Genomic DNA, 18,383 nt, shown 5'->3' on the forward strand with positions numbered 1-18,383 from the left:
AATCATACTTATTTTGACAGCTAATTACATTTTGTCACAGAAATGAATTTAGTGTAATTATAAGCTGATTATAAAGGAAATAATTTTGTTATTAGAGCCTTTTTTTCACGGAGGAAATAAAATTTGTAGTGTTTTATGTAAGGATGTCTCTCCTTGCTACACTGTTGATTTTGAAGATTTCAAATTTTATTCTAGGAAGACCTGAATAAGAATGCAATTATGGAAAAAAGCAGAAAGGTTCAAGGGCTAAAAACTGATGGAATAGGATTTGGTCTAAGGGAAGATAAAGTCTGTAGACTGTATGTTTGGCCACCCTCTTGTATGTTCATTTTCTTACTCCTCAAAACAACCATTTTTTTTTTTTTTAAAGATGTTATTTATTAGAGAGAGAGAGACAGCCAGTGAGAGAGGGAACACAAGCAGGGGGAGTGGGAGAGGAGGAAGCAGGCTCGCAGCAGAGCAGGGAGCCTGATGCGGGGCTCGATCCCAGGACCCTGGGATCATGCCTGAGCTGAAGGCAGACGCTTAACGACTGAACCACCCAGGCGCCCCTCAAAACCACCATTTCATACCTTTTCTTTCCAGCCCTCCTGCAGAATTCCCCTCTCATTCTCCTGCCCTTTGTAAAAAAGGCAACCTGACAGCAACTCTCCTCTCACACCATGAACTCCCAACACCCTGACTGTGGAACAGGACTACCATCTCTGCTCTGATCCAAAGTCAGTCCACTTTAACTTCCTGCAGGCTATTCATCCTGCAGTTTTTCCATCTCTCATCCCTCTCTCTCTCCTGGGTCATATCCATCATCATATAAACATATTCTGGTATTTGCTTTCTTTAAAGAAAAATATGCCTAATCTTACAACCTTCATTTTCCTGCTTCCCTTTGCAGCATTTTTGAAAAACTTTATACAGTTCCTGCCTCTTAACTCGTCTCCTGTTCTCGAGACCCACTCCAGTTGCCTTCTTACCCTTTCTCATTGCACCAGAATCACTCTTGATAGGGCCAACCAGTGATTTCCTTTTTGCCAAATCCATTGGTCACTTATCTGTATCCTAGTTGACCACTCCATGGCATTCAATATTATTGGCCATGCCCTCTTTTCTTGGCAGATCTCTTCTTTTGGTCAACTCCTTCCAGGCGTGGCCAGTCACTACTACTAATCTATGATCTATTTCTGGGCAATCTCATTTACAGTCGTAATTTTAAAATACCAGGGATACAGAGATGATCCCTGAATATCTATCTATCTCAAGCCCCGACTTCTCACAGTTCCAGACTTCACCATTTACCTGTTTGACATCTCTGCTCAGATATCTAGTAGGCATCTCAAAATAAATAAAAATAAAATAAAATAGAAGGTAACCATAGAAATGTATAATCTGTTCCAAACTAGGACACTTCTGAGAGTGGAAGATAAGCACACCACTGATAACTATGTCAAGACAACAAGCAAACTAAACTCTTTCCAAAGGGTTCCCATCACACTTAGAACAAGATCCTGTTTCTTAGATGGACACTTACCCTGTGCCACTCTCGACACTCAGTCCTGCTCCAACTGTTGCTGCATTCTTTTTCTTGAACAAACATTCCTGTTTAATTTTGGGTAAGTGACACCTCTCTGTGCCTGCATCTCATTTGTAAATGGTGGTACTCAGCTGTAAGGGTTCTAAAGCACACATGCCTGGCACTTAGTCGGTGCTACATGGGAGTTTCGTTCACCACCCTAAGGAACTAAACAGATCTGGATAGTGAGGGTTACTTGCATTTGCTAAATGAATAAAGACATGGCCTGCATTTTTAATAGGTTTTGCATTACTTAAAAGGCCATGCACACATAGGACATGGATGTTTGAATGTCAGAGTCAACTGTTTGGTTGTGCATTTGTTACAAAATTCAAACTCCACAGCTGAAAGTGAGCCAGACTTTATCTGGATAATGTTTATCTTGGAACAAGATTTAGAAATAGAACCTTGGAATGCTACTAAAATCGGTACCAGCCGTCACACACTTTCCCTTTCAGAGCCAGACCTGGATTTTCAGAGTTTTCTAAAAAGCTGCTTACTTCAAATGTATATAAATTAGATCACTTCACATGTAAGGTATTTTACATAAAAATCCCTAAGTTTGTTGTTGGTACTCCTTTGGCATGTCAGGTAAGGGTACGGCTTTTCTTTTTAAAAGACTCATTTATTTGAGAGGGTGCAAGAGGAGGACAGGGCAGAGGGAGAGAATATCCAAGCAGACTTCCTGTTGAGTGAGGAGCCATGAGATCAGGACCTGAGTCTAATCCAAGAGCTGATATTCTACTGAGCCACCCAGGTGCCCCGGGGTATGGCTTTTCTTAATGCCAACTCCTAAGCAATCCTTTTTCTGTTTACAGGTTTGAACAGAAGTCAGATCATATTAAATCTGGGTTCTATCACTTGGCAGGCCTCTCTAAGCTTGTTTCCTCATCTATAAAATGGGGAAAGTAATGAATGCACATAAAAGAGTTCTATGAGAGGAGATGGTCAGTTCTAAACAAACTAACCACACGAGTAAGCTCTATTCTTTTTGAATGAGAAATAGTTGGTTCTCAAAGGGACTCATTTATCCCAACCAAGAGATGAAATCAGCTTTCTCTTAAAAAAAAATGTATTAGAAGTTTGCTAATTTCACTTAACACTAAGCTACTGGATTCAGACCACGGTAGAATGATGTTTCAGAGCTGGTGGTGAGGAAGAACACTGGGTCTATGTCCCACATGAAATGTGCTATATAAATAAAAACATATCCATACTTTGAATTAAGGGAGTGCACTTGTCGATTTCTTAGAAATGATTCACTTATAAAGTTATCACCTTGATGTGCCATTTACTAGTACAGGAGTTTTTTGAAATAGCAACTGAAGGTAAAAATTACCACCTTTATTTAAAATAAATGCAGTTTATATTGAGATGATCTACTTAGAGGTAACTTAGACACAATTCAGAAGCTAAGCAGTTTTCTTAAAATCACTAGTGCTTATAAACTGCCTGAATCACTTAACTCTTCACTACTCAGCTGCACTCTGCAATGCTGGAAAGCAGCAGCAGTCCCCAAGTTACTCTTCAACGTTTAATGGTGCCACAGGGTTAAATAATGGCCTTCCTTTTTTGGCCTGAATTTTGCCAAAGTTAGCCTCAAACTCTTTTTTTGTTCCATTTAGATTTACTAGATGTCCATCCTTTATTCTATAACCTAGGGAATTCAGTTTCCTTATCCTGTACTGTACTATCTGTGGAGTTAATTCAAGCACCATTGGTGTCTCTCTTATCTGAGCTATGGAAATTCCTTCTTTCAGTAATCCCTGAATCCTCTCTTCCAAAACTGGAACAGAATAATATAAAATGGCAGGACATTTCAAAACTAAATGCTTCAGGTCATGATCTGTGCATTTAAAAGCATTTTTAGAGAAGGAGATGCTGTTCTGTATACTTGCTGGGCAAAGTTGAAAAAGAAATCCTTTGAGTTTGGATAGAAGCTGGAGAATTTCAGAGTTTGTGAAACCTTGTTCCTGGAGAAATTCTAGTGTTTCCTTTATAGCTGCAGAAGAATTTAGCAAAATAAATGGATTTTGGCTTAATAATTTCAGTAACCAAACTTTCAGGTTGGCCTTGGAGCCACCTAAATTTAGATAACTCTCTTGGAGAATACTTATCATTTGCTTATTTTTCTCAACAGGATTAAGAAAAATACTAGATGCAGTTGTCATAAACCTGCTAATGACCACATCTTTGAGTCCCAACTCTTGAAAGAACTGAATGTTCAGCTTCTGGGTTTCCTGGTCTTTAACAGTAAAGAAAGATTCTGGAAACTGTTCTATTAACTTGACTAACTCTTGCTCGTTTTTGCCGACCAACTGCCAGAGTTCTTTCTGGGTGTTAAAAGTGGTTGGACTGCAGACAATTGCTTCCGGGCAGCGTTCCAAAATACTGGCTATAGCCACTTCATCAGCACCTAGTTGTTGTAAAACATTTGCAATTTCTTCAACATAGGTTTTATCCTCAAAAAGTACCCATCCTTTTAATCTGCGAATTTTCCTGATGTCCACTGAAAATTTAGAGAGCTTTTCCACCGTTCTTTTATTTTCTTTGTTTGACTGATGATCAGTTGTATAGGTGAAGCGTGCTAAAGAGGGTCTGTATTTTGAAGCCAATAGCATCTTTCTGAAAGAACACAGCCTGCAGGGCTGAGATCTTATCAGCAACTTCCACAGCAGGCCTGCAGTCCATTGGCTAATTCCCACCATCCTGGGACTCAGAATGTACTCATCATACCTGTAACAAAGAAAACACAGGTTTTCACATAAGGGGCGTTGACTTTTGGAATGCAAACACAAATGGGCTCTAAGCAGTAAGCAGAGAAATAACATGGATTTAAATTAGACAGGAAAACTGAATTTTGCCAAAGTTAGCCTCAAACTTTTTGTGGAATATTACATATATACTCTTAAATAATTGATAAAGTAACTAATATACCTCCTCTTCTCACACATCTTATACATTATAAACACACTGTCTATGTGAGCTTTGCCACAACCTTGTGATGTAATTTCCATTTTACAGATGAGTAGCAAGACCGTAAAGAGTTCAAAGATTCAAAGACCTCAAATGTTATTCTGACACAAATTCCCTTTCCTGCTACTCTGGTATGTTTTTCTTCTTTAGGAGACATATTTTACTTACACACACACACACACACACACACAGGGTTTTTAAATTTTTTTTTAACACTTTACATTTTCAAGTTTATGTTTAGCTGAAGCAAACACTTATTAGGGAGGGAGTCATCTCTATATTTTAGAGTAAATATTTCTGCTGAATAATTATATCCAAAGTCAATTTAATTAAAATGAGTTAGTAAGTATAAACTTGTTTTATGAGAATTATATGAAAATCCCTTTTATAAATCCAAAATTAAAGTTAAGTATTAGCCAGATAAAGTGAGGAATGCCATGTGACTGCCATAGTGGAGCAATAGGCAATCTTAAGTGGAATGGGGATCATACTTTTATAACAGTCTAACCAGCTGTCCCCACTTGACAGCATTAGGTCCATAGAGATGGCTATACTGTGCCTAATGCATTAGGGACTTTGGCACTATTTTCTTGTTATCTCTGGTAATATAAACATGCCTAGCTTGTTGTTTCAACCTTTTTTTTTTAAGATGTTATTTATTTGAGAGAGAGCGTGCACAAAAGGCGGGGGAGAAGGGGGAGAGGCAAAGGAAGAGGGAGAAGCAGAGTCCCCAGTGAGCAGGGAGCCCGGGGGCGGGGGGGGTGTTCCCAGGACCCTGAGATCGCGACCTGAGCCGAAGGCAGATGCTTAACAGCTGAGCCACCCAGACTCCCCATTTTAAATTTTATTTGTACCTGAGAGTGTTAAGTGTCTCATCCCTGCCACAAGAGCACAGAACTGTTTAGTGAACAGCCTTCCCTTATTATTTGTAGGTTTGAAGGCAAGCTGAAAAAAACCATAATCCAGTATCTGCCCTTAATTATGCCATTGCAATATATGCCAATGACTTTTCATTTTCAAGCCTGTCCTAATTAATGCAAATAAATCACTATTCTCTAAGGAAAAATAACAAGTAACAATGTTCTCAGTTTGGTTTACCATTTGTAATAAAAGCTCATTGTTAGTGCCCATGGTGTCCCAAATAATTGTAGGCATAGTTTCTGTTTTACTTCTGGTGGTTCAACCAGAGTTTTTTTCATGTAATTCTTAATACCAGTTTCCTTTAGATGATTCCCAATAGCCAAGATGTAACTATTAAGCTATTTCAAAATTTCTAAGAGGATCATGGATTTTAACAGGAAGGAGGAGATACGACATAATGAGGATGGGTACATGCAGATCTAATCTGGAGCCCCACACCCCACAATCTTGGGCCTCACATCTGTACCACATGCTGGAAGAAGCATGGGCTCTGTGGCCAAAATGTCCATGCTCAGTCCTGGTTCTAATTTATGGGGTCATTTTGGGAAAGTTACTTAGCCTCAGATTAAGTAAGTAAACAAGTAGTGATTAGAACAATACCTCACAGTAAATGTTCAGTAGGTATGACTACTAATAGTACCATCTGTAATAGGGAAAGAAAACATATAAACTTTACAGAGATACTGTGAGTCCAATACTTTGCACAGAGCCTGGTACACAGTAAGCACTCAATAAATAGTAGCCATTACTAGGAAATACCGGGAGCTAAAATTCTTGTACTAATGTGACTTTAAATTGTATTTTAGACAGAAGTACATTATTTACAAAGAATAAGTGAAAACTGTATTTTAAATGCTTTGGCTTTCCCAAATAACTGTTTATAAAAGCAATACTTCTCACTAAAGGGAACTGGCCAAATTCTGCAAAGAATAAGGAAGTGGAAAAGTCCTTCACAACTGTTCCTATCTGACATACATGTCTGGTTTTTTTCTGTTTCTTGCCCCTTTTGTTATAATTTTTAAATACATAAAGCAAGGCTACCTTGTATATGAGAAATAGGGTCTTAAACTCAGTCTACAATTTGAAATTGTGAAGACTCAGAATTTTTCTTGAAAATGTCTTATGCAGGCACCACACTTAATACTGACATAATGTCTCCCAGCAAGGCTAGCACAGCCAGGGGTTCCTCCAGCACTGGAACAGATGTGGCTAAGCACCAGATGAAGTTATTTGGCTTAGCGTGGGGGTTACACTATACCAAATGACAGATTAAACGTCAGCAACACATGGACCACGGCAAGACACTCCTGCCCAACAAGTCTGAGGGTAAAGCAGGCCATTTCACATTTCCTGCTTACTCCAGGGTCAACTATTACGTGCTCAGTGAGTTGTCCCACAATTAAAGCTGTCTTGCTCTTTCTTACTCTCTCTCTGATGAGCAAACAAGGTTGACTGCAAAAGTGAAGAGCACAAATGTTCTGACTCCTCTATAATCAACACAAATTATACAGAGAATTGATATGCATTCCAAGTATCTAAACTTGGCATCAAAAACACTCTCTAAACATTTAAAATGAGTACATGATATATGGGACAGATACACTGTAATTCTGTAATTCATTCCCTAACACTGAGTATTTGGGCTATTTGTAATATTTGTTATATGCTGACTATGTGTCCACATTTCATCGTTTTTTAGGATGAATCCCTAGGAGAATTACTGATGAGCAGATGTGAGAACATTTGAAAAGCTAGGTTGTTAATTTATTATCCAGAAAAAATACCTGTTAACCTTGTCACAAGCAGTATGACTGATTCATCAGTTTTAATTTTGATATGAGAAAAATGAACACAGTACTAATTTCACTTCATTTTCTTCTATTAATGAGGCTGAGCTTAATGAATTATTTTGGCCATCTTTATCTCCTTTTGTGAATTAACTACTCCTGCCTTTTTAAACTGCGATCTTTCTGTTTTTTAAAAATTGACTTATATAAACTGTTCATATATTAAAAACAACAACAACAATCCCCTTGTTTTTAGAAAGATTTTCTCCAATTCACTTTCAGTTGTTGATAGTATATTCCAGCATTACCAAAGTGGTTACATTTTTTATTGTGGTAAGATATACATTTTACCATTTTAACCATTTTTATGTATACAATTCAGTGGCATTAAGTAAATTCACAATGTCCTACAACCTCTACCACTATTTCCTTTACATTAAATGTAACTTTTGATTCTACCTAGCCTCCATTCTCACTCTCCTGGTATTTTGCAATTCCTTGAATGAGCCTGGAGGCTAATTTCTTTGCTGCAAACTTGGCTCCCTCTGCCAGACCATTCTAAAACAATCCCTGGGTCAATGCACTCTTGCATACCCCCGGCCAACGATGTCTCATCTCCTCAGCTTGGACCTCCAGCTTCCCCCGACCCCTACTACACTCTCACCAATGCTCTTGCCTATATTCTGTACAAAAAAGGAAAGCAATTCATCACACCAAACTTAAACCTTCTGCTATCTCCCCTTTCCTACAATTACACCTTTCAGCAACCAGGGTAATCCCTGCTTCTTTACTGATCCCAACCTCTCTGGCCTGAAAACCTCCAGAGCCCTTCTTTTTCATATATTCAGTCCTTCAGCTGTATCCTCCCCTCTAGGGCTCCCACCCTTCAGCTCAATGGCTCTTCTCACTGCCAATCCAGCTAAAACCTTATTTTCTCTTACCCTCAGTTAATTCTTACAGATCCTTCTTTCTCTCCAATTCCTCTCCTCCTGCTTATACAGATCCCAATAAAGACAATTTCCATGTGATTAGAGCCAATGAGCTCTGTTCATTCCTGTCTCTTTTGACCTCTGCAGCTTTCAAAAGAGTTGACCAGTTTTTCCATGAAATACTCTCTCACCTGATTTCCAGGACTTCCCACTCTCAGTTCTCTTCCCCCTCCTTGTTACACTCTTACTTCCCTTTGTCTCCTTTGCAGGCTCATCTTCAAGGCTTGATTCTAGACCCTCTCCCCTTCTTACCTTACAGTTTCTCCTCAGAGATCCTGTCCTCATCCAGGGCTTCAGTTAATCACTTGGGCTTCTCTCCAACTTCTCAAAATGTGATCTTGTCACCTCCCTGCAATAAACTTTTCAATGGCACTTTAGGATAAAGACATAAAACAAAATAAAAATGCCTTACACCATGGTGTAAAAGGCCTCTCTATCTGGGCTCTGTCACCACCCGAATCTCTGCCCATCTGCCTCACCCCCAGCCCCAGCAGCCACACCAGTTCTTTTCAGTCCCTGGTGCTCTGCCTGTTCCCACCACAGGGTCTTTGAAGGCTGAGGGCTGTTCCCCATGCCCAAAGTGCCCCTAGGTCTGAGTGTCACTCTCTCCGGGAAATTCCCTGACCGTCTTGAATAGATGAAGCCTCCTGTCCTCATTATAGGCTCTCATGGCACCATGGACTGCTCCTCTGTGCCACCTGTCATAGCTGCAGCTGTTCATGTGTTGTTTCTGTCTCATCTTCCTGGAGGGCAGAGACTCGTCACCACCATGTTCCAATGAACTGCTTCCGTACCCTTCACTTCACTGGCATTGGTGACTCTAGGAGGCATTCCTGGACAAGGAGGACCTCTGTGTGTGCTCCTCCACGGCACCCTGCTCTTAACCCTACTGTAGCACTTAAACTCCTATAAAGTTCTTCATCCATTCAACCAGTGGTTTTTCTTCTTTTTTAAGCTCATGCTGTGTTGTCAGGCATTACGTTAGATACTAGCTCTTCTGCTAAAATGTTTCTTCATAACTTTGGATCACAGAACCACTGGAGAACCCGGTGAGAGTCACACACAGACTCTCTTTCCAAAAAGAAAAAAAGAAAAGACCTGTACTCACAACATTTTGCAAAAGATTTTACCAAGATTCATAGGCACCCTGCAGCCCAGCTATAAACAACCTGAACTAGACTGCAAGCACTGGGAGGGCAGGGTCTGAGTGCTGTTCTTCTCTATCCCTTGTACCCAGCAAAGAACTTGGTCCGCAGAGGAACAAAATCAGTCTTTGTCAACTGAAACTGAATGAACAAATCCAGTTCATGAGGCAACTTAATGTGTGTAAAATTGTGGTCTGCAATGAGCTTAACTCCTGGTCATTGGTTGTTACTGTAACTTGGGAAAGTCACATCACCTCTCTGTGCCTCAGTTGGAGTGTCAGGAAAATGAGGACACTACATCCTGGATGACTGTGAAGACTAAACTTTCCTTACAGAGTACTCAGAAAAGTTACCAAATCACCACAACAATCCATTTTAAAGATGAGGAAACATGCAGGTAAAGTAACTGGCCCAAGGTTGCTCAGCTAACAAGGGGCAGACCTTGGATTCAAACCCAACAATATGGCTCCAGAGTACAGTTCTTACCCTGTGCCCTACACAACAATGCTCTTGGCAACTGTTTGTTAAATCACAGTGTGGTCTATTCCCAGAACTTCATGTTTCTTAAGCATTCTTGAGTTAAGTTCGCTTCTGAAATATGCGCAATTTTCATACTTAATACAGTCCGCTCTACAACGTAATAATTCAATTAAGTTCTATTATAACATATACGATCTGTTGACAGTTTCAAATTAACCCCAATATTTATAAACAAGTAAAAATGAGGACCGAAGGAAGAAAATTTCGGGGAATGATCGAAAGCCACACATCCATCTGGTGGGGCCTGCGCTTTTCCGTAACTTCTGACCTATGGCGCCTGGGCATCCGACTGGGCCAGGCAAGCTGAGCGGCTGGCGGGGGTCCCGTTTCTCGGTGCGCGGCCCCTGACCTCTGCCTGTCGGCCGCTGTGTTGCTGGTGAGGCTCACCCCCGGGGGTAGAGAAAGGGCTGCGACTCACCTGCCCACTCCGTGCAAGATGCAGTGAATCACGAGTCCCCGGCTGCGTCCTTCCTCTACCCCCCTCCCCCCCGCCGAAGTTCCCCGTGGCCCGCCGTCTTCCCGAGGCCTGGGAACAAGGGTCAGGGTCCAGAGACTAGGGTTCCAGCCGGGGCGCGAATTTCCCTCAGCAGTACAGCATCCCGGCCCCCAGCCCCTCTACCCGCAGCCAATCAGGGCACAGGAGACCCGTGAACCTGTAGGCGTATACGCAGCCAATCAAGGTGCGGGACGCAGGCTACGTACCCCACACGCAAGGCGGGGCTGCGCGGCGGAGGCGGGCCAGCGTGGGAATCAGCTTCCCTGGGATCTGCGCCAGATGCAGCAATTATTGCGCATGGCACTTTCACACCCTTTCCTTACCAGCATTTAAGAAAACTCGGGAGTTCCTGTCGTTTTGTCCCTTGGGGAATGTCACTAGCCCATAAGAAAAAACGTAAAAGTAACTCAGAAACCCTTGTATCTTTAAGCTATAGCCAGAGTTCCCAAAATAATTTAGATAAGTAAAGAGCTAATTTACAAAAAAACCGTAGTTCGAAAAACCTCTTTGGAACATATCTAGCCTTCCTGCTACCCCTCCCACCTCCCCTCAGTAGTCAGCAACTGTGTCTGATATGTCTTTAAAAGCCTCCCCCTGCCACTTTCGCCTAAATAGTTGCCTTTTCCGACAAACTGCCCAGTGGTTTACATTCTAATTATTACTGTGATGCCAACCTCATAAACTAATTTCTCTTTAAAGCCAGTCTCAATGTCTATCCCATTTATTCTTATATTTATCTATCAATCAACAAATATTTATGGTATGCCTATTAAGTTCCAAGCACATGAAACAGCAATGAGTAGACAGTGGCGGACAAGACAAGGGGGAATAAAGTACATTCCCTGTCCTAATGGTAGGACAGTGCAGGACAAAGACATTAACAACTGATAACATGATTAATCCCAACTAGAATTAAATGTTTCCAAAGACAGGGTGCCCCAAACCTGCGTAGTTGTCCTATGCTCCTGTGTAGAGTTGGAGTTGGGAAAGCTGTGATTGTCTCAGGTTGGAGATCTCTCCCTTCACGTGTTTCATAGCACACTGTGCACAGTTCTAACACGGCCTGAACACACACCACCGTAATTCTTCCAGACTGCCCTCTCACTAGTGTGGCAACTTATGGATTTATTTTCCTATGAACAATATTTGGCACATTATAGGAACCCAGGAAATGCTAATTGGAGTCTAGCCTTAATATTCAGTTTGTGCTCAACAGGCTTTTTGAGATGGACTGACATCTGCACTTTAATTACACAGAGTAGCAGCAAGAATCCTAACTCTTTATCTCAAGATCAACTTTGATCTGCAGGTGATTCTAGAATTAAACAAGTAGCTAATGTATATGAGATCAGGGATGCCTGTCTAGTAACCCTTCTCCTTCTGAGTTATCCTTATATAAAAATCCTATTATTCATGGCTTTATTGAACACTTTTTCCTGCAATACAAGGATCTGGGGCCTGGATTAACCAAAATGTTTCACTGCATTTAGGAAAAGGGAAATAGAGTAGGATATGAGAAGAGAAGGCAGTTATGGAATGTAAACTCAAGCACTTTAGAACTGCATGCTGCAATCACTGGTCAAAGGAGGAAGGGAGCAGACATGTACAGCACCGTGCTGGCAGCTTCGCTTGCACCAGGGCTCCACATAATTATGTATGAAATGGAAATACATATGATCATGCGCATTGTAGTCAAAACCTGAAATTGACCAAGTCAGTTATGCCAACTGTATTAAATAAATGCTACCTAAAGTTTTTTCCAAGTATTTAGTGAATTTCTAGGACCATGCAATCAGAAAAAAACACTTGGATAGAGAAATGGAGAAAAGAAGCCAGTATTACGGATATTACCTATAAGAAAATTACAAACATGTTTAAAATTGTGTGAGGATCCTGAAGTTTCTAGTACTTAAGAGATGCATTAAAAATATATTGTTACCAGTCTTATATATCCTAATTTTACTATTTCAAGTGAATGTAAAAACATAAAAACTTTGCATAGGTTCTTTCAAAAGTTTGGTTTCCTCAACTCAATTTTTCCAAGTTGCCAGAATAGAACAGGTTTTGTTAATAAGATTTCAAGATATATTTCCTGAATGAATATAATCCCTCAACCACCAGCAGGGTTTTCAGAACACTAACCCGTCTGGTTAGGGGAAAACACTGTATTCAAACATCTGCCCAACTGCTCAATACACTGATACCTGTCTTTCCCTTTCAGTGATTCTTTTTAGTCACAATTTAGACCAAACTGAAGAAGCTGTCCAAAAAGCCCCCCTAAAAGCTAAAATCCCCCTACATTTAAAAGTAAAATATCAGTGTCTATGCTGAAACAATGTTCTTTTACTAAAATATTTTTTCACATTAAAACTGAATCTTTTAGGGGCGCCTGGGTGGCTCAGTCTGTTAGGTGTCTGACTCTCAATCTCTGCTCAGGTCTTGATCTCAGGCCCATGAGTTCAAGCCCCATATTTGGCTCCACACTGGGCACGGAGCCTACTTAAAAAAACAAAAAACAGAAAAAACCTGAATCATTTATTCCCCTGGATGATGATGGCAAATCCCAGGTCTATGAATTTCTCAATGCTGTATAGTACAATCAGGTCCAAAAAGCAGGTTGCTAAATACAACCATCAAGAAAAACAATGAAAATATCACTCCTGATTAACAGTGGTGAAAGAAGATAAAGCATACTTTTTTTTCTTTTCTCAATAATGGAACTTATCAATCAGTGTTAATTCATTATTCAGGATGCTTTTTAAATGTGTATCATATTAAAAAATACATTACTGTTTTTGGATTTTAGACTCAAATTATTCTTAAGTTACCTTTAAATACAATTATCACACTGAACATCTATCACAACTAAAGACTGGAAAAATAAAAAAAACACTGGTTATAATTCCAAAAGGAAAAAACTAGTCTACGAGAGACAGGAATGGGATAATAATAGTAATGAGAATAACAACAGCTAACCACAGCTGTAGCACACAGTTAGGCAGACTGTGCCCTCTATGATCCAGGGAGCTCTAAAGCATGGCAGCCCTGCAGCTAACACTTATAGACTAACCTGCTACATGCCAGGCACTGTTATGAGCATTTCATATGTAGTATGAAGCAGATGCTACTCTCATTCCTATATCAAAAATATAAAAGAAGGCACAGAAGGTTAATAACTTGCCCAAGATCTCAAATGAGTGACAGAGCCGGGCTTTGACTCCAGAACCCACATTATTAACTGTGGTGACTAACTCATAGTTATAAGCCTCATTACCTGAAATAACCTCTTAGGTTTTACATCTTTCTTGTAGATAGGTATTATAAAAAGTATAAAGCATTTGGAAGTTAGTAATCTTATTTGGAATAATTTTGAAAGATACTATAATACTAAATAAATGGGAGCTGTTCCTTCATCCAGAATGGTTACATGTGGTTTATAGACTCTGTCTCTGATTTGTTATCACATCTCATAGAACCATGCTCTCCCCTTTACCTAAAACAAAAACTTAAAAAGAAAAGAAAAAACAACCACCACCAAATACACAAGATTCCATATATGCATATACTTTAATAACAAGGTCACTTAGCTGTAAATGAACAAAGGGAGACAAGGAGAACTTAACACATGATACTTCCACAGATTTGGGTCAAAACAGGCATACATGAAGATTTAAAACATATATTGTCTGTGTTAACAGAGGCTATAACTACCAATTTTGATTGTGCACATTTTCTAAAATATTATTATCAAAGAGTGTAAAGTTAGATCAAACAATGATGTCAAGAAAATTTTGTCCTAAAATTTTAACAAAGTCTTTTAAGAAAGTCTAAAAACCTCCTATATATAGTCCCACATTGACTCTCAAAACTTTGATTTTTATATCAGAATATCAGTTTGCCACCTTAACTTTTACATACATGAAAAAATTATCAAAAATATATTGATGGGTCTATATTAATTGTGACTATTTATATTTACATTAAGCAAAATTTTTACCAAGTTCTTTATATACAAATTACCATTTGTCCTATGCGAAATTCATTAAAAAGTTTAAAACTACAGAAATGTCATTAGAAACAATGCATTTCAAAATGTAACTGCTTTCCATCAATGAAGAACATTTTAAAATAATTTAACTGAAAAAAGTAGTGAACTCCCCACCAATTTCAGCTGCAACAGTATTCCTCCTGAATGTTTTCTGTGATTTAAGGGAAAAAAAAAACGAGTAAAGTTTGATTGCAAGGAATTGAATCATAAAAATTTGATGAGTGTTTACTGATCTTATCTTCAAGAAATGTACAGTCTAGTTAGGGTTGGTACTAAAAAAAACAGCAATTTTTAAAAACTTTTTATTATTGCTGCTCATATATATTACTGAAGAATAACTGACATACAATATTATATTAAGTATCAGGTATACATCATACTGATTCAACAATTCTATACCTGTTACTCAATGTTCACCATGATAAATATAGTTAGCAATAATTTTAAAAATGCAAACAGTTTAAGATAACTGAAGAAAAATGTCTTTAAAAACTGGTAAGTATACTGTTATAGATACTTTTTGTATAAACTTAAATCATAAAATAGTATCCCATATCCAACTCAACTGAATATAGCCATGGCTTTTTGATACCTCTAAAAAAGGCCAATATTTTTTAAAAATTAAACTACTCCTGAACTGGAAAGAATTTAGATTTCATAAGTATCACAACAGATAAAAGAAACTCTTAAACATTTAAGAGGCAAAGATTTGGGGGAAATTTCATAAAGGGATTATATTAATACCATTAAAATAAAAAGTTACTTTGTTTTAGACTCATCGTCACATAGTAAGGAATTGAAAAAGATGTCTTTTTCTAAGAAAAAACTTGAGCACAACATCATTACTTTTTCAAATTAAAGATCATCAATTAAGATGACTATAAAATTAAGTGCAGCAACTTGTCCAGTAGAGATGCACTTCTCTTGTCTAAGAATTGACTGATTTTATAATAATCACTGAGAAACTTAAGCCTCAGTTTCTCTACTTTGGAAAAAAATGATTAGCTCCGTTTTGGAAACTGTCTTAATTTATGCTGATTACACACTACAATAAAGCAAGAAATAAAGATCTAAAATATTTACCTAATTAGTGCTCTGTCGCTGGACCTTAGGACCGATACTCTGTGTGTCCTCTTCCTCGCTAGGACGTTTCCCACTGCTGAGACCAGAGCCCATGGAGCTTCTTCCTACATATTTTAAAAATGTATGTTTAAGACAGAAAAGGTAAAAAGAACAGTATGCTCAAATGCATCATTCTTACCTTGCTTTAACAGGTGAGTTTGCTGACTGTCTCCATGAGCATAATGTAAAATACCACTCCCTTGAGAGCAACCTGTTAGTATTTAGAACACAGTAAAACTACTTAAATCCCAAGTCATATGTATTAAGACTACAAATCTAATTTTTAGTAATTGCATTAAAGGCATTTATGCTTTTTAGGACTAAACCTTAATCCTTCGTATGAACCAAAAATCACACGCCCATATCAGGAATATTTAAACTTAGGGTCATAGAAATGTTGACTTTTGATTCAAAGGCAAAATCACTGATAATCATTTTCTAAAAAAACATCTCTTTACTGAATAACAATTAGGCACTTGACCATGGAAGCAAAATATAGAGCAACAGTGAGATATATATCCTCCTTTCACCTCTTGTCCCTTTATTCCACATTCTTCCCTCAGTGCCTGTCCAAAACATACGTCCTTGGAGATAAGGGAATAAGGGCCTGCCAGATGAGAATTAAACAATTCAAATCACACAAAGAGGAGGAAACACAATGTGGCAGTTATCTAGCTTTAGCAATTACATTAACCCTTCTAAAAAGAAACAATGTTACAGGAGAATGAGTTCACGCAGAAAGTAGGTTCTAGAGAAACACTTTAGTCAGTATGTCCAGATTATGGACAAATACAAACATTCTAGCCCCCACAGAGAAGTCACTTCTTGGTCTGAACAAGACGATCTACTTATTTTTTATTGTAATTTCATGCTCATCATGTTCCTCTGGATAAAGAATTCAGCTTTTCAGGTACTCAAAACTGGGAAAGTGAATGCTCTGATCAGGGATGAGGGTTACTATCACTGGAAAGGGATACCTCCACGATAAAAAGTAAACTAGTGTTCCCTGTTGATATGCATTTTTTAAAGATTTTATTTATTTGTCAGAGAGAGAGAGAGAACAAGCAGGGGGAGTGGCAGACAGAGGGAGAAGCAGGCTCCCTGCTGAGCAAGGAGCCCAATGCAGGACTCCATCCCAGGACTCTGGGTTCATGACCTGAGCCAAAGGCAGACATTTAACCGACTGAACAACCCAGGCGTTCCTGATATTTTAAATTACATGGGTGATATGTATGTACGTGTGCGTGTGTGAGTGTGTGTGTGTGTTTACTGACTGACTGATTGGGTGGTGCAGAGGGAGAGAGAGAATCTTAAGCAGGCTCCACACTAGTTGTGGGGCTCAATCTCATGACCCTGAGATCATGACCTGAGCCAAAACCAAGAGTCAGATGCTTAAATGACTGAGACACCCAGGTGCCCCTAAATCACATGAGTGGATGGAATTGTGGGTGATTTTTATTTTTCTTCTTTTCTATTTTTCTGAATTTCCTAAATTGTATATAGTGAATAGGTTTTTTTTTAAGCAGTTTTGAGGTACAATCTACAAAACATAAAATTCATCTGTTTTAAGTATACAATTCAATAATTTTTAGTAATTTTAGAGTTGTGTAATCATCAGCACAATCCAGTTTTAGAACATTTTCATGCCCATTTGCATTCATTCTCATCCCTACCCCTAAACCTAAGGTAACCATTAACTTAATTTTAAAGACATGCCATGAATGAACAGTGAGAGACTGTGGCCTCTGGGAAACAAACTGAGAGCTTCAGAGGGGAGGGGATGGGGGATTGGGCTAGGCCGGTGATGGGTATTACGGACGGCACATATTGCATGGTGCACTGGGTGTTATACGCCAATAATGAATCATGGAACATTGCATCAAAAACTAGGGATGTAATGGTGACTAATATAACAAAATAAAAATTATAAAAAAAAATAAAGACATGCCTTTTCTGGATAGTTCATATAAATGGAATTGTGCGGTATGTGGTCTTTTATGTCTGGATTCTTCAACTTAACATGGTATTTTTGAGGTCTATCCATGTTGCAGCATGTACCAGCATTTTATTCCTTCTTATGGATTAATATTCCATTGCGCGGATGGGCCACATTTTGACTATTATAAATAAAGCTATCATAAACATTCTTATGATTCTTAAGTCTTTGTGTAGATATATGTTTTCATTTGTTTTGGATAGATACTTAGGAATGGAATTTCTGGGTTATATGTTAAGTTTATGTTTAGCTTTTAAGAACCTGCCAACCTGTTTTCCAAAGTGGCTGTACTATTTTACAGACCACCTCTCAACAATGTATGAGGGTTCCAGTCTCTTCACAACCTCCACAACACTTGTTATTGTCTGTCATTTTTTAGGCACTCAAATGGGTACAGGGTAACCAATTCACCCTAGTTTGTCTGGGATTTTTCAAGTGTTAGCACTGCAAGTCTCCTGTCTCAGGAAACCCCACAATCCCAGGTGATCAGTAATAGTTGGTTACCTTCAATGGGAAGTCTCTTAGTGGTTTTGATTTGCATTTCCCTAGTGACTAATAATGCTAAACGGGTATTTTTTATAGAAAAAAATTAAATAAAAACTAAAACATATTACTATCATAACTAGATTATGATTTTATTATAAGAACAAAAATACTTCAAGCCATCTGTGTACAAGTTATAAAGAATCTTGCCCTTCAATATGCCTTGTGAGACACTGTAAAATGCAAGTCTATAAACAGGGTAAGTAGAGGGCACAAAGGGATATTCTTCAGAAGTATTTAAGTCCTTTCAAAT

General features: G+C 38.7%; 2 protein-coding genes across 5 annotated transcripts in view; both read right to left on the minus strand.

Moving 5' to 3' along the window:
* Window positions 1–435: 435 nt before the first annotated feature.
* MTERF2 (mitochondrial transcription termination factor 2) lies at window positions 436–13,217 on the minus strand. 4 transcript variants are annotated; one of them, XM_011235309.3, is made up of 3 exons: window positions 10,344–13,217; window positions 8,493–8,589; window positions 436–4,303 (listed from the first exon to the last, which is right to left on the minus strand). In XM_011235309.3, exon 3 carries the CDS (start codon window positions 4,273–4,275, stop codon window positions 3,088–3,090), a length of 1,188 nt encoding a protein of 395 aa, XP_011233611.1. In that variant the 5' UTR covers window positions 4,276–4,303; window positions 8,493–8,589; window positions 10,344–13,217; the 3' UTR covers window positions 436–3,087. The 4 variants fall into 4 exon arrangements, with proteins under 4 accessions (XP_011233611.1, XP_011233610.1, XP_002927706.1 ...); XM_011235308.3 differs by having other exon boundaries at window positions 8,493–8,599; XM_002927660.4 differs by having other exon boundaries at window positions 8,493–8,612.
* A 752-nt stretch (window positions 13,218–13,969) lies between these two features.
* CRY1 (cryptochrome circadian regulator 1) overlaps window positions 13,970–18,383 on the minus strand; it is a 100,103-nt gene continuing 95,689 nt past the window's right edge. Inside the window, exons 11-13 of the mRNA XM_002927658.4 lie at window positions 15,731–15,802; window positions 15,553–15,656; window positions 13,970–14,620 (exon numbers count right to left, since the gene is read on the minus strand). Of these exons, the coding sequence (XP_002927704.1) occupies window positions 15,553–15,656; window positions 15,731–15,802 (176 nt within the window). The 3' untranslated portion in view covers window positions 13,970–14,620. The remainder of the gene's footprint in view (window positions 14,621–15,552; window positions 15,657–15,730; window positions 15,803–18,383) is intronic.

The sequence above is a fragment of the Ailuropoda melanoleuca genome, chromosome 15 (assembly GCF_002007445.2).
Source record: "Ailuropoda melanoleuca isolate Jingjing chromosome 15, ASM200744v2, whole genome shotgun sequence".
In the NCBI taxonomy this organism is placed as follows: domain Eukaryota; kingdom Metazoa; phylum Chordata; class Mammalia; order Carnivora; family Ursidae; genus Ailuropoda; species Ailuropoda melanoleuca.

Coding starts and splice junctions, on each gene's coding strand:
- MTERF2 (XM_011235309.3), bottom strand. CDS start 4,275: ATGGTGGGAATTAGCCAATGGACTGCAGGCCTGCTGTGGAAGTTGCTG.